The sequence below is a fragment of the Gopherus flavomarginatus genome, chromosome 22 (assembly GCF_025201925.1).
Source record: "Gopherus flavomarginatus isolate rGopFla2 chromosome 22, rGopFla2.mat.asm, whole genome shotgun sequence".
NCBI lineage: Eukaryota > Metazoa > Chordata > Testudines > Testudinidae > Gopherus > Gopherus flavomarginatus.
Genome location: NC_066638.1, coordinates 3061967 through 3077380, shown reverse-complemented (window position 1 = coordinate 3077380; position 15414 = coordinate 3061967). Strand labels below are relative to the sequence as shown.

The following is a 15414-nucleotide window of genomic DNA, read 5'->3' as shown; positions in this document are numbered from 1 at the left end:
ATCCGGGGACCCTCGCTGCATGGTCTGGCAGAGGCTGAGGTGCTGGGCCAGGCGCTGGGTGCCATCAGCGGCTTAGTTTGTTCGGACGTGACGGGGAGAGGGGAGGGGGCTGTTCTAAGGCCCTGCACTGTTGTGACCTGTAAGTGGAAGGGCCGGGGTGGGGCACCGCAGACTGAGCCTAGCCAGGCCCTGGGCAGGAACCCGGCCCAGCCTGCCCCTGTGGCAAGGGCTGGCCAGCTTGCTGGGGGCTGGGCGCTGCGGGCTCCGTCCCCTCACAGCCGGGCTCTCTCGCAGCCACCAAGCGAGCGCTGTGGCTGGAGAAGGAGGAGAAGGCCCAGATGCTGCGGGAGAGGCAGCTGGAGGAGCGCAGGAAGCGGCTGGAGGAGCAGAGGCTGAAGGCAGAGAAGCGCCGGGCCGTCCTGGAGGAGCGCCAGAGGCAGAAGCTGGAGAAGAACAAGGTGGGCAGGGCATGGGCAGCCTCTGGGTGGCACCCAGTGCCTCTGGGTACAAGACCTCCCGAGCACAAAACGGGAAGGAAAAACCACCCCAAACTCTCCAGTCATCTCAGCCCGCGCCTGCCCTGGGCACCTGTAACCCCCACTGCCTGTCCCATCCCCTGCCTCCCCTGTGCCCCTGCACCCTTCCAGCATGCAATTGCCCCCCAGCTCCCCCCCTCCTGCAGTTCTCTCCACATGTCCTGGTAGTGCTGGGTGCAGCCGGCGACAGGTGCTTGTCCTGGCTCGCTCTGGGGCCCATGTCACGGCTCCTCCTCCTCCCCAGGGACTAGTTTCAGAGCCAGCCCCTTGCCCCAGTCTCTCACCCTGACCCCTCAGGCTGGGCCCCGAGGCCAGGATGCAGCTTGTGCTGCTGCAGGCTGCTCTGCGCCTGCTCTCTCCGCCTGACCCCCCCCCCCCCAACCCTCTCCTCTCCTTGTCGCAGGAGCGCTACGAAGCCGCCATCCAGAGGTCAGCCAAGAAGACCTGGGCTGAGATCCGGCAGCAGAGGTGGTCGTGGGCTGGCGCGCTGCACCAGAGCTCCCCCAGGCACAAGGATGGTGAGTTGGGGGCTCAGGCACATGCATGGCTGGGCACAAGCTGCCTGGGCTCTCTGTTGGCGTGAGAAGATGGAAGGGGGGGATGTGGAATCCTAGGAACTCTCCCGTGCCCAGGTGGGGCACCAAGCTCTCTGCAGCGGGCCATGCTCTGCAGTTGGCTGTGCCAGGGTTCACCCACCACAGCCTGCCTCCAGGCTGCTGCTGGGAGTGGCCGAGGGAGGGGCTTGGCAGGTTTGCAGTGCCCAGGCAGGGGCAGGGCTGGGGCAATCCATCAGAACCTCCTTGCCCCTGAGCAGCTGCCGTCTGCGCAGCGGCACCAGCATGATACCCTGTGCCCATCGGGGCCCTTCCATCTGTGCCAGGGTGTCACTCTGGGTACCCTTGCCTTGTGTATGGGTGCTCCGGGTCCACATTGCCCAGCGGAGTTCAGTGGCTGGTGTCCTATCCGTGGGCAGGGGTGTTGGTGCCCGCTCGCTCTCCGTCCGTGCCCTCATCTGACCGTGCCTGGGCAGCCTGCAGAAAGGCGAGTCACGTCAGCTGGTTGTTGTGAATACGGAGCTGCGTCGGTGCCGTGTCGTCCTCTGTCTCTCTGGGAATGTGGCACGAGTGAGCACGTGTGGAAATGGCACAGTGTTCTGGGGGCCTGTGCTGCTGTTACCCCATCCCCGGGCGGAGATGTGGCGCGGTCCAGTAGACGTCTGGTCTGCGTGTGCTGAGCTGGGGCTGCAGCCGGCTTGGCGCTGCACAGAGCACCGTCCATCGCGTTTGCTCCACCTTCTGGGGAGCCCCTTGTGGCCAGGTGGGACGGGCCTCCGAGTCATTTGTCCCCTTACTGCGTCTTCACCCGTTCTGGGGACTCAGCTGGGACTGGCACTGCCCAGGGTTCGCGCCGGCTCCCCCAACGGACAGGTTTGAGCAGGGCCCGAATGCGGGATGCTCTGCCCACAAACAAGCTCCACCCTGTGAGGTCACCTCTCCGGGGGCGGGGGGGGCTTGACCATGCCTATGACTCTGCTGGGCTCAGCTCCGCTTTGACTGAGGGGAAAGAAACCTGCTGAGGCAGCTCCCCAAGCCGCCTACCTGTGGCACCAAAATGCAGCGTTGTTCCCCGTGAGTTGTGCAGATCGGGGATGCACTCCCACAGCCCTCTCTGCTCTTCCGCATGTGCGGCGTGAAATAGTGAACAGTGCTGGCATTGATGTGATCGTGGCTGGGCCGCTGAGCAAATGGGGGGGGTTCTCCTTGCTGAGCTGTGGGTGCAGGCTCTCTGCAGACTCAAGTAAATGTCTCTGCCTCATTTACATGCAGGCCACGTTTCTGGGGTTCTCTTTGCAGCCAGAGGAGCTAGAGGCTGGCTGTAAGGGGTGCAGGCCGAGGTGCTGGAGAGGCAGCGGCATGAGAGATGTCGGGGTGCGCGCTGGCTGAGTCCAAGTGTCGTTTGTGGGGGAACTTGGTGGGAATGGCTGAGTTTGGTTTGGTTTCTGCTGGGAGCCATCCATGGAGCTGGGTTCACAAGCAGGGTCCCGACTTGGGAGAGCTCGGCCCAGCTCCGGCCCTGCCCCAAATTCTGACAGGTGTTGAACAGCCTGGAGCACCCCAGCCAGTTGGGGGCACCAGTCATTCTGACTCACTGCCCTCTGGTTCCGGGGGGCCCAGCATGGGACGCCCTGGACCTGATTCTCCCAGAGGCTGGGAAGCTCGCAATGGGGCCGCTCCGTGGGCATCTCGGGCCAGCTCCGCCTGTCAGCAGCTGCTTTTGCAGGGTCCATCCCTAGGCAGTTTGGGAGGAAACCCGCTTTTTGCTCTTTTTTTTTCTTATTTTCAAATGGCTCTTTCCTGCGCAATGAACTGACCAGGAGATCCCCGGCCCCGTCTGACACCCCGCCCTGCTGCAGGGCTCTCAGTGGGGCAGGAGGTCTGCTCCCTCAGGGTGCCCAAACCTGCCCCACTGGGAGGAGATGGTGACAGCTCTGGAGCCCCAGCCTGAGTGCCACGTCCCTGCCTCAGGGCTCTGCTCTGGCTGCCAGCCTGTGGCGCTCAACAGCTGCTGGCTCAGAGCAGAGAACGCTCCAGCTCCCACCTCCAAGGCTTGTGGCTGCCTGGAGCACTGTGGGACGAAACCTTCGAGGGGACTCTGCTCCCAGGCCTCCCATGGCTGGTCCCTGGCTGGGACTTCTGGCAGTGGCCAAGCTGCTCCCCCTCCCCTGCACTGCCCAGGGAGGGCTGCACCCCGACCAGGGCAAGCTGCAGTGAGTTAGATGGGAGGAGGCAGGTCCATCCTGGGGCAGCCCCTTGGGTGGGCAGAGCCTGCCTTGGCCCATATCTGAGATGGGGGTTAGCCCCCGGCCCCTGGCACTCTGATGCAAACTCCCACCGCGCCAGAGCAGTGATGAGGGCCGGGATATGCTCAGAGAGCGTTGGGACTGGAGCAGGACAGGATCGAGGGGCACTGGTGAAGTCGGGGGGCTGGGTTCAGTGTGTATGTTTGGGGATAGCCTCTCTAGTGCCTGCAGCCCCCCAACCTCCTCTCCAAGCAAACTCCACTGCTCTGCCTCTGCTGGCACCAGCTGTGCTGTGCACTGGAGATGCTGCCCCAATGGGGCTGGGATTCGGGAGAGGTGAACTGCCCTTTGACCCCAAGCTGGGGTCCTCAGCCAGCAACTTCTCAGCCCCTCCTGGCACCGCCCCTGCTCCCGGCAGCCTCCAGGGCCAGACACAGACCTGGCTTCTCATGGGCCCAGGTGCATCGTCCCAAAGTACCCTGCTATGTCCTGGCAGAGGAGATCCCTGCCTGATGAGCAGAACCACTCACGGGCCGGGCCAAGCCGAGCCTCATGCCCCAGGAAGCCAGAGTGCCACAGGGCACTGGTGCTGTTCATCGCTCCCTCCAGTGGATGCTTCCCCTGGGCACAGGGTTCAGCACCCCCGATGGATGTTCCAGCAGGTGCCAGCTCTCAGTGGATCCCAGCAGCTGTCCTTGTGCCTCCCATGTGCCGCGCCCAGGGCTCTGTCTCCTGTCTGCGCAGGGCTGCTATGACGCTGCCCCTCCACCCCTGCAGTCCTGTGGTGGGGGCAGACGTCCTCCCGGAGCCCCGGCCGCCGGCCCAGTGCTCACATCCCCGCCATCCTGCCACTCGAGGGGCACACGATGCTGCATGCCTGCATGCAAGGTTCCCCCGGCTTCCAGCCGCCGTGACCATAATGCCCTTGTGTCTTTTCCCTCCTTTAGGTGCGAGCCGGTGCTCAGTGTCCGCTGTTAACCTCCCCAAACACGTGGACTCTATAATCAACAAGCGGCTCTCCAAATCCTCCGCCACTCTCTGGAACTCTCCCAGTAGAAGTAAGAGACCTTTGCCTTTCCCACCAGTGCATGGGGCCAGTGGGGAGAAGCAGCTGAGGGAGCTGACCCCAGTTCCAGCCCAGCACTAGGAAGATGCCCCCTTGAGTGCCAAGGAGTGCCCATCCCCCCCAATCCCTGCCCTCGCAGTGCGCCGCTCGTGGAAAGGGGAGAAGCCGTTTGCTGTTTTCTCTTGCAGGGAGAGCCAGGAGCCTGCAGGCATCTCCTTGCTTGCTGGGCGAAGCCCCTCACCTGGCCTTCCAGCATGGTGCTCTGTGGATGCTGCTCTGCCTGTGACTGAGGGCTCCGTGACCCAGCTCTCCAGTGGGGAACCAGCCAGTTCTTTGGGGAACTCCCCCATGTTCAGTGGGAGCGGAGGCCATTCGGGCACCGCCCCCCACCCTTGGCAGCTCTCACCCAAGGGAGCCGGGGGAAAGCTGCGCAGGGCCGGTGAACTCAGCACCAGAGGGGCTGGTGCCAGACGCAGTAGGGTCCTTGCTGCCCCTCGGGCTGGGGGTTGAGCTGGCAGGGTGCTTGTGATCTGTTAGCGTGACTGGCATGTGGGGCACAACGGGTTGCATGCATGTGTGACCTGGGGGGAGGGGACGGGGATGGCGCTGCTGTGCTCAGAGCGTGGGATCACGGTTGGACTGCCAGCTGCGCGGGCTCCATTGGCTATGGGGCCAGGCGGGGGGGTTGCTGAGGGATGGTGCCCTCTGGGACTGTCCCCCCACCACCTCCGCAGTGCTCACGGGAGGGGCTAGCTCTTGGGCCGGCTCCGCCTCTGCCCTGGCAGCATGGGTCTTGGGGGCCTGGCAGGCGGAGCAGGAGTCTGTCTGCGCCGTGCCCCTCCATACGGGCTCCCAGGCCGGGCGGCTCGCCGGGAACAAGGCTGGCTGCCTGCTTGGGCTGCCTGGTTCTGCAAGGAGCTTGCCCGAGGAGCCGGAGCCCTGTGCCTAGCCCTGCACCATGGCTCACCGAGCTGGGGGACTATTTATAACCCTCGAGCTGCTGGTCTGTTTGCTGGTTGCCTAGTGATGGGAGTTCGCAGGCCTCCCGTCCCACTGAGGTATAAATAAGCTGAGCAGCTGATGGGGGCGGTGACTGGCAGGGGCAGGGCTGTGTGAACCTGGCTCAGCTGCCCCACGGGGGCTGAGGGGAGCTGGCTCTGCCAGGGGCCGGGCCGCCCTCCAGGCCTGCGAGTCAGGGCCCAAGCAGCAGGTGCGGCAGCCTGTTAAACCCCAGGGCACATGGGTCTCGAGGCTCAGTGGGACAGAGGTGCAGCTGACCCGAGTTCAGAACTTGCTGTCTCCGGGAGTGTGACGGTCTGAGCCCCAGGAGCTGTTGGGCTGTGTTAGCCAGGTGTGGTGCCAGGAGAAGGAGCAGAGAACTCGGGGTTGGGGGTCCTTGTCTGGTGCCCCCCATTGTCACTCGTGTCCCCGATTTACCCACCCTGGCCTGGAGGGTGTTTGCTCCCACCCTGTGAGAGGAATTCCCAGGAGGGGCGCTGGCCTGTGGCTGAGGCTGTTTTGGGGGTGGGGGTTGTAGTGAAGGGACAGATGGATCCCAGCAGGGCCCAGGACATGGATGGGCGAGGGGAGGTTGCCAAGGGCATCACATGGTCCTGACGCTGCGGTGCCAGCCCTGCGGAGCCGTCACACTTGGAGTGTCGGCCTGTGTGGCTGAGCAGGTGTTCGCCGTCCAGAGGCTGAGCCGGGAGCTGGGCCCAGGGTCCATGAGGACGCCAAAGCCAGTGCCCCTGCCTCACAGCTGGGGTGATGCAAGCTGTGGGTCTGGGCCCAGAGCCAGCGTCACCACAGCATGAAGAGGTCTTGGGGATGAATGTCTGCCCAGCTCTGAGGAGCTGGCATGGACAGTGCCTATCTCGTTGTCATCCCGTGGCGCAGTTGCCAGCGGGTCTTCTCTTACTGTGTACACGTCTGTCCTTGCCCATCTGCCCCCATTTCACCGTCTTCCCCGAGGCGAGCGCCGGGCTGGGGAAGGTGCTGGCAAGCGGCAACCGGGGCAGCAGCAGAGTGGGACCCCAGTGCAGCAGGAGCAAGGGCTCCATGCTTGGCTCAGTCCTTGGCCCTCTGCTGAGTCCGGGCTGGCGGGACTGCGCCAGAGGGCGGCTCTGCAGTGGACAGGCAGGGCCTGGAGGCTCCTCGCCCAAGCTGCACCCCGTCGGATCAGGAACTGCAGGCCTGCCGGGCTCCCCCTCCCTTCCCGTGCTGGGTGGGCCCTGTGGGATGCCCACCAGGAGAGTGGCTGAAGCAGGGCCCACAGGCTGGGTGAGGGAGAACAGCCCTAGGGAGGGGCCCGGCCCAGCTGAGCCACTCCAAAGGCCTTGCAGGTGGGACTGCTACCGGCGGGCACTGGCAGGCGTCCGGGGGCACTGGGGCCCTAACCTAGCCCCCTGGGGAGCTCTCCGTGGGCTTGGGGTGTCACTGAGGCCCTGAATGGGTGGCAGCGAGGAGACTGAGGAATGGAGATGGTGGGGAGGGGGCAGATGTTTAGCCAGCTGGTGCCAGCATGGAGCCAGGGCCTGAGGGCAGGGGTGCAGCAGGGCCTGGAGAGGTGCTAAGGTCCCCCTCCCCTAAACTTTATTTCTTTTCCAGACCGGAGCTTGCAGCTGAGCCCCTGGGAGAGCAGCATCGTGGACCGGCTCATGACGCCCACCCTCTCCTTCCTGGCCCGCAGCAGAAGCGCCGTGACGCTGGCCGGCACTGGCAAGGAGCAGGGTAAGCTGGGCTATCTGGGGGTGCATGGAGCAAGGAAGAGCCAAAGCCATGGGATGGGGCTGGGCAGGGGCTGATCAGCACAAGGCCCCGTCCGAGGAGGTGCCAGGTGACTTGGTCCGTGACAAGCTGAGGTCAGAGACGCGGCCGTTCGGCCTCGGTTCACCCAGCTTGGGGGAGCAGACAGGCGAGACGTGGCTTCTGCTGGGATCCTGAGCCCTGCAGAGCAGTACCCGGACCTGGCACACTGACGGGGGAGGACAGCTGGGTGTCTCTGGAGAATGCTGGGTCTCTGGGTGCCTGTGCCCTGATTCCCTGCTGAGGGGACAGTCACGGACAGTGCAGCTAGAAAAGCCTTATGTTAACCTGCCTCTTCTCTCCTCCTGCAGCCCCGCCCCGCCTTACATTGTCCTGGGCACGTCTGCACCCAACAGCCCCTTTCTGGTGACCCGGCCCTTGAGACCCACTCTGGAGACTGTGGGCTGGGGCCTGGGCCGATTGCTCGCTGACCCCCGGGGCTGAGCCTGGCAGGGTCTCTGCTCTGTTGGGTCTGTGCCTCTCGGCTTTCCATGGCTGTTCTTGGAGCTGGGGATTATCCCAGGGGTGCGGCTCCCGCCCCCAGTCACCACACCATGGTGCCCTGGCTGCTAACGCGGTGTGGCAGGGGGCTAGTAATCTCAGCCTGGTCTGTCACCAGGCCTCTGTTCTTCTGGAGACCCCCACGTGCCGGGGATCCCCCAGTCCTCTGGGGGGAAGGTCCTGCAGCCTGCTGGCTGATGATCTCTGCCCCTGCCAGGGCGGCCAGCCTGACCGTGTGCTCTCTGCCCCCAGCAGTGCCGGTGTGCCCCCGCTCCGCCTCCACCAGCCCCCTCAACCCCTGCAACAACCACCGGGTGCAGCACCGCTGCTGGGAGCGCCGCAGGGTGGTGGCCAGCAGCCCGGACGTGACGCTGCGCCGGAGAGTTGAGTCCTCTCCCGTGAGTGCTGCCCTGCTCCAGCCTGTTGCCGAACACAGCTCTCCCTAGGCGCATCTCAGGGCCTGGCTCCTCTGTGCCCCCCGGGCTCTGCCCCTTGGTGTCTGGGGGACGGGGTGGTTCGTCAGGCAGGGCCCCACTGCAGCCAGCCCGTGATGGATGCTGGCCGGGCAGCAAACCCAGCAGGAACGGATCACGTCACTGCTGCTGCCTGCCACCCACCAGCGGGACCAGACCAGCCCTCGAGGGACTGGCCAGGCCTTAGTGTCCCCTGCAGAGCAGGCCTTGCCCCTGGAGGGGTCTCATGGCTGCCATTCAGGCTGTGCCCCATAGAGACAGCCCAGTCCTGAGCTGCTCCCAGGCCTTGGACAGGTCTCTGTGCCTTGGTTTCCCCTCTGTACTGGGGAGTGACAGCCAGGGGACTGTGAGAGATCTCGCAGTGAGCTGGCAGGTCGCCAGCCCCTCGTTATCATCCCCTGCTCCTGGGCTCTGATTTCTCTCCTCCCCTGCACAGAAGAAGAAGGACAAGAAGGACAAGGAGCGGGAGAACGCCAAGGAGCGGAGCGCCCTGTCTCGCGAGCGGGGCCTCAGGAAGCACCAGCCCCAGCCTGGCAGCCAACCCAGACTGCCCCGGCCCGCCGCGGACAGCAGGTCAGGAGCTGCCTCAGCCTGGGCACTGTTAGCCACTCCACAGCCGAGAGCGGGGGGCCCTGCCCGCAGTGCCCGGGCCCAGACGGCGGGCTCTGCAGAGCCCTGGGTCACTGCTTTTAAGCTGCGGTGCTGCGAACTGCGGTGGGCAGGCTCAGGGTGGGGGCAGCTGCGGTCCCCCTTAATGCTTTGTTCCTCTTCGTTTCCAGCCCAGGGCCAAGGAATCGGCCCTCATCGCCTGCCACCCCCAACCACCGGCCGGCTTCCCCCAGCCCAGGCCTCAGTTCACCCCACAAGCCGCCACTGCCCCGCAGCGCCCACTCCTCCCGCAAGGGGCGGCCCAGGGCCAAGGAGGAGCGCAAGGAGCATGTGAGCCAGCAAAAGGCACACGAGAGGAAGGAGGAGGAAGAGGAGAGGGGAGCAGCCTCCCCGGCCCCACTCGACACTCCCAAGACCCCCGGGCCCGCTGAGCAGCCCCCAGGTCTGAGAACACGCACCGTGATCCAGCCACGTCTCCCAGAACCACCGCCGGCCCCTCGCAGGGTCAGGCGGGAAATGGCTCGGGTGCAGCACCGGGCCCCTGGGCCAATGGGCACCTTTCACAGCACTCGGGTGTGGGCGCGGTTCTTTCTGCATCAAACAGCTTCACACCTCCCTGGTTGGGAATGGCCATGCCAGGCCTTCGGGGCAGGGGGGCTGAGAGCCAGGACTCCTGGGTTCTATCCCCACTCTGTGAGGGGAGTGGGGTCTAGTGGTGTAGATCATGGGGAGTGGGAGCAGGACTCCTGGGTTCTGTCCCTGGGAAGGAAGTGAGTGTGATGAATTTATATGTGACACTGTGTGCATTCTGCAGGCGCTGTTGCCCCCTCTGGCACCGCCAGCCCCATGCCAGCTCCTGCCACGCCTTCGGGCAAACCCATGGCGGGCACCACAGACCGAGAAGAGGCAGCCCGGCTCCTGACAGAGAAACGCCGGCAAGCCCGCGAGCAGCGTGAGCGTGAGGAGCAGGAGCGCCGGGAGCAGGAGGAGCAAGAGAGGTCAGTGACCTAGCCTCTCAGAGTGGGGGGCTCCTCCCTGCCGGGATTCCCCGCCGTGCCCAGGGATGGGAAGGCAGCACTCACCCCACTGCCAGTGGGCCCAAGAGGGGCCATTGGAGCTTGGCACTTGGGGGCGTTGACTGTCCACAGGGACAGACCCTGGAGCAGCAGTGTCCTGTGCCCCACCCAGCTCCCCTGGGAACCCTCTGCCATGTCACAGGCCTGGCAGCTCGCGGAGGTCTGGGGGCAGGGTGGGCCAGGCATCGGGCACGGGGACTGAGGTGCCGTGTGCCGTAGGCGCCAGAGGGAGGAGCAGGCCCAGCGGGAGGCCCAGGAGCAGGCCCAGCGGGAGGCAGAGGCCCGCCGGCTGGAGGAGGAGCAGAGGCGGCAGCAGGAGGAACGGCGCCGCCAGGAGGAGCGCCAGGCCGAAGAGCGGGCCCGAGCCGAGCAGGAGGAGATGGAGCGACTGCAGAAGCAGGTGCAGGTGGGGGGTGGGCACATGGGGAGTGGAGCAGGATGGGGGGCTCTGGGAGGGGATTGGCACAGGGTGGCACCATGGAGTCTGTGGTGGCATGGGGTGGGCAGGGGTGACACCAGGTCCTGGGCACAGACCCCCAATGTGGGAGGGAGCCACGTACCTGCCCTGCCACCTGCTGGTGGAGAGAAGCACCAGTGGCCTGGAATTCCCAGGCGGCACCTGGCAGGCAGCTGGCAACAGCTGGCCCTTCCCCTGCGAGGGGCTGTGCCAGGGCAGGCTCTGTGGGGAGCTGGGGTGTTGCTGAACTGCCTGGACCAGGCCATCAGCCCAGCCTTTGCTGAGGTTCAGCATGGGAACAGCCTCCAGCCCTGGCCCCCTGCTGTTCCAGCCTGTACTTCCCCCCCAGTGCCCCTCACTCACAACCCACACCCCAGCCTGGGCCTGGCTCCCGGTTGTGTTACTGCCCCAGCAGCCCACTGTGCCTGTGCCATGCACACAGGGCGGGGCTGGGACCTCCACTAGCCACTCGCTTCGTCTCCCCGGCATGATGGTTGGCGAGGCCCAGCGGTGGGAAACACCTCCACCCGGCTGGGCGGGGCAGGGCCCTTGCCTGCTCTAACTCTGGGGGCTGGCTCCCCCCTGTCCTGCAGAGGGAGGAGGCAGAGGCGCGGGCCCGCGAGGAGGCCGAGAGGCAGCGGCTGGAACGGGAGAAGCATTTCCAGAAGGAGGAGCAGGAGCGACTGGAGAGGAAGAAGGTGAGCAGGGAGGTGGGGCGGGGCGCACGGGAATGGGGGTTGTGGTTCATTGCAGGGAGAGTGGGGCAGAGAGAAGGGGAAGGTGGGGGTGAGGCAGGGGGAATGGAGCAGGGGATGGGGCAGAGAGCAGGGAAAGGTGGGGCAGGGAGAGGGGCATGGGGCAGGGCAGTGTCGGGGTGTGGGGGGCAGAGCCCAGGAGGCTGGCATGGTCCAGGCAGAGTTGAGAGGGGAAAGGCGGCAGTGGTGCAAGGGCAGTAGGGCAAAGCAGAGCCCTGGGGATGGGGAGCAGAGAGCGGTGCCCGGGTGCTGCACAGATGGCAGCTGGGACTCTGGGGAAGCGCCTAGTGAGCTGCCGGGTCAGAGCCCTGTGCCCCGGAGAACAGGCGGGAGGGGGGCAGCTGCCAGCGCTTTCCCCATGGGTGTCTGGTGCAGTGGGGACAGCTGCCCTCGAAGCCCACGTTGGGTGAGCCAAGCAGAGTTGGACGCATCGTCCTGCGGAGCTCTGCTGCCCCGAGCCCAGCTGGGCAGAGTGTGGGGTGCCAGGCGAGGGCTTGGAGACTGATTCACCTTCTCCCTCCTCAGCGGCTGGAAGAGATCATGAAGAGGACGCGCAAGTCAGACGCAGCTGATGCCAAGGTGGGTGCCTATGGGTGCAGCGTGCCAGCAAGTGCCCTGCTGTGTGCGGGGTTGCCCATCTAGTGTGAGCGTGTGCCACGCGGTGATGGGCCGAGGGGGAGATTCTGGGCCCAGCCCCTCCTGGTTCTTTGGTGAGACCCTGGGATGCTGCATGCCTGACCTGTGCCCAACCCTCCTGGGCTAGGGCTGCTTCGGGTGGGTGCGGGGGGTGGTGAGTAGGCAGGTGCCAGGGCTGGGGAGGTCAGTGCCCCCATGGGGGCTAGCAGGCTACCCCACATCCCAGCAGCCCTTGGGATGGGCCTGGAGGAGTTGAGGTCTCTTCCCCAGCTATGTCCCCTTCCCCTCAGCATGGGGTCCCAGCAGCAGGGCATTCCCCGTGAGTCTGTAGGGCTGCCAGCCCAGGTCTGTCCCTGCCCCCCCGGCCTTGGGACACAGCTCAGCGTGTTCCTCTCTCTGCAGAAGAAGGAAGAGAAGAAAATGGTGAATGGGAAAGAAGCCAAACAGGAGACTGATGCCAGCCCAGGTAAACGCAGGGCCTGGGGCCCTGCAAAGCTGCTCCCCCACTAGGCTTGCATGGGAGAGCCCCTGCCCCAGCCCGCCCCCACCCCCACCCCCACCCGTCTGCTCCGTCCCTCCCATGCCGCAGGCCACACACCCCTCCGGGCCCCGAGCGGCACACCCCCACCTCCCTCTTCCAGGCCTGGGCAGCACACCCCACTACACCACCCTTCTGAGCCCAGGCATTCCACCCCTCCATGCCCCAGACCCGTACACACGAGGCCAATCATGCAGGGCCCTCCCCATGGTCCAGCCCACCCCACTGGCCCTGGGAGACACGCAGCCCAGACCACAAGTGACACACACCAGGTTTCCTTGGCCAGGCCTGTGTGGGACACCCACCCCCCACCAATCCCACAGCCCTACCCTGCTGGGCCTGAGCATTCCATCCCTCCTGGGGTCCGGTCCAGGGGGGCTGACCCATCTCTGCTCTGCTCCCCAGGCTGTGGGAAGCGAGCAGGGCCGCTGGCAAAGGAAGAGGAGCTCCCTGAGTCAGAGACGCCCAGCACAGAAAGCCAGAGTGTGCGGATGGGCCCTGTCCCTGAGAGGCCGCAGCAAAGGTCTCTGCCCTGGGGGGGAGGCACTGGGCAGGCCAGGGGGAGCAGGGACCACGCAGGGGTGGCTGGGAGCCCCTGGACCCGGGGAGCTGGGACCGCGCGGGGGCAGCTGGGAGCGCCCAGCCCCGGGGCCGCGGGGAGCCGGGACCACGCCGGGGGCGGCTGGGAGCACCCGGGCCAGGGGGAGCCGGGACCGCGCCGGGGGCGGCTGGGAGCACCCGGGCCCGGGGGGAGCCGGGACCGCGCCGGGGGCGGCTGGGAGCCCCTGGGGCCGGGGGGAGCCGGGACCGCGCCGGGGGCGGCTGGGAGCCCCTGGGGCCGGGGGGAGTCGGGACCGCGCCGGGGGCAGCTGGGAGTGCCCAGCTCCGGGGCCTGGGGGAGCTGCAGCTCTGCAGCCTGTGAGGGTTGGAGCGAGGGGGTTTGCGGCTGGGCTCTGTGAACCCCCCTGTGTCACTGCAGCCCCCCGATCTCCCCTCACAGCCCCCCCAGCAAGGACATGGCGCCCCTGGTGAATGGCGTGCAGCCCGGCAAGCAAGAGAACGGCTTCCCTGGCAAGGAGGTGGGCCAGGGCGTGCTGGAGCTCTCACCGCACAGCGGCAGCGCCGACCCCATCATCCCCTTCGGGGACAAGGAGCCTTTCCTCAAGACGGCCGTCGTCAAGCCCCCCCAGGTCACAGGTAGGAGCTTCCCCTGCCTGCCCTTGCCGGAGCTTGTGCGTGCCTGACATGGATCCTCTGCTTGGGCCCGGGGGGTAGGGGGCGTGGGGCTCGGGGGGGGGTGGAATAGAGCCCCAGCAGGGAGGGCTGGGGGTGGCCCAAGCAGGGAGAAGGGGCTCGGCTTGGCCCTGGAGCAGATCCTGGCAGAGCGTCAGCGTCAGCTGGGCAGCACGGGTGCCACCCCCTCCTCTCGCCACCATGGCCCCTTGTGCCCCGGGCTGTCCTGCCGGGTCTCCCCCCAGCTCTGCAGCCATGGCCGCCGGATGCTGCGCGTAGAGCCCCGGGCCGGGCACAGCTCTGCTCGCCGGCCGGGCTGGCAGGGTGTCCGTGAGCCGCGCTGGCCTAATCCGCCTCCCGCTTTCTCTCGCCCTCTGCCCGCAGAAGTGCTGTGAGGGGCAGGTGCGTCTCCCTGGGCAGAGCGCCCCCTGGTGGCCTGCGCCGTGGCTGCCCCGGTGCGGGGGAGAGGCGAAGTGCCAATTCCGGACTTTCTCACCGAACTATAGCTGTTACCAGACGAAAAACCACGTCACTCCCACCTACCGCCCCAGGAAGAGGATGAACCGGGCAGGGCAGGGGGCCAGGACGTGCCCCCCCGCCAGCCCCAGGGACTCTTGGTTTCTCTTTTTGTTCGTTTTTAACATGCACCTTATCAGACTGACACCCCCGCCCCTCCGAGCGGTTCCCACCGCGCCGCCCCTGACGTGTGGTGTAATGATGTCGTTATTTAACTTGCTGGGGACAGTGTATGTGAATAATGTAAATAAAGCTCCGTGTGACATCAGGGACGAGCGCCGGGCCCAGCTCTCTCTGTGCAGGAGGCGGGGCCCATCCCACAAGCTTGGAGGGCGCAGGAGGCTGGCACTCCCCGGCCGTGTTCATGGGTCTAGGGTTCGATCTCATTTAACCTCCTGCAGCCGGGCCCAGCCAGCCGCTCGGTGCCCCCCGTACGACGTGCTACGCTTCTGGGCCGCTGCGGGCGCGGGTGTCTGTGCTGTGTGTGTGGGAGGGGGCCACTGGGGCCACGCCCGCCTCGCTCGGTGTCAATGTGACAGTGTTATGCATCTGAACAATAAAATGGAAGAGCCGCCCCGCCTCCGCGTCTGTGTGTGTGCTCGGAGCCGACCAGTCGGCCCCAGCCCCTCGCTGCTCTGGGCCAGGAGGGGGCAGCTTGGGCAGAAGGGAGGGCTCAGGCTTCTCTTACCATCTCCAGCCGGTGACGCCAGCGCCTCGGACCTGAAGCTGGAGCCAAGTGCACACAGCCTCTCCCTGCTGCGCTGGGCCCGGTGCAGAGAACCAGGGCTCAGCCTGGCCTTTCCCAGCCTCTCACCCCTCGCTCTTCTGTGAGAGATGCTGCTGCGGGCATTGAGCGTCCTGCCGCATTATTGCTACAGTCCAGGAGATGGCAGCAACCTTCGTGCTCTTCATTCTCTGCTCATGGTCCCGGAGATCCCAGCAGGCCCTGTCCTCTTGCCTAGTCAGGTGCCAAAATGTAGTTAGCTACAGGATACCCAGGACTCCCCTCCCCCTCGAGCTGGCTGCTCAGCTGTTCTTCCCTTCTAATATGTCGATGTCACTCTGGGACTCTATTTTCAGCCCCCTTTAGCATACCAAGGTCAGCGTGGCTGGCCCTGGTGCATGGTTCTCGCTGGCTTCCTCCCCTACCCACCCACAGAGCCTGGCAAGGGTGGGGAAAGGGGCCTCCGGGCACGTTCTTTCCAAGAGTCATCAAGCTGGAAGTCAGCAGGAACATGGCACTGATGGTGCTGGCTCTGCCAGTGCCAGGAGCAGAGCCAGGGCAGGTCTGGCTGCAGCCCAACACTAAAGCAGTAGAGCTGCTAATAATAACCAAAGAGCGAGACTCTTCCTTTCACAGTGCTCAGAGGGCCGTGCCCCCGTTATACGGATGGGGAAACTGAGGCACAGAGC

At 65.8% G+C, this 15414-nt stretch overlaps 2 protein-coding genes across 2 annotated transcripts in view; both read left to right on the top strand.

The window, feature by feature from the left end:
• LOC127039019 (angiopoietin-2-like) overlaps positions 1-12964 on the top strand; it is an 84193-nt gene extending 71229 nt beyond the window's left edge. Inside the window, exon 10 of the transcript XR_007770855.1 lies at positions 12954-12964. The gene's annotated coding sequence lies outside the window, so the exon portion shown is untranslated. The remainder of the gene's footprint in view (positions 1-12953) is intronic.
• MAP7D1 (MAP7 domain containing 1) overlaps positions 1-14581 on the top strand; it is a 36365-nt gene extending 21784 nt beyond the window's left edge. The window contains 15 exon segments of the mRNA XM_050932083.1: positions 295-458; positions 940-1054; positions 4284-4394; positions 7010-7132; positions 7961-8106; positions 8618-8754; positions 8961-9232; positions 9605-9788; positions 10086-10266; positions 10917-11021; positions 11604-11657; positions 12117-12180; positions 12658-12775; positions 13253-13449; positions 13870-14581. Coding sequence (XP_050788040.1) covers positions 295-458; positions 940-1054; positions 4284-4394; positions 7010-7132; positions 7961-8106; positions 8618-8754; positions 8961-9232; positions 9605-9788; positions 10086-10266; positions 10917-11021; positions 11604-11657; positions 12117-12180; positions 12658-12775; positions 13253-13449; positions 13870-13880 — 1982 coding nt within the window. The 3' untranslated portion in view covers positions 13881-14581.
• Positions 14582-15414: the final 833 nt, after the last annotated feature.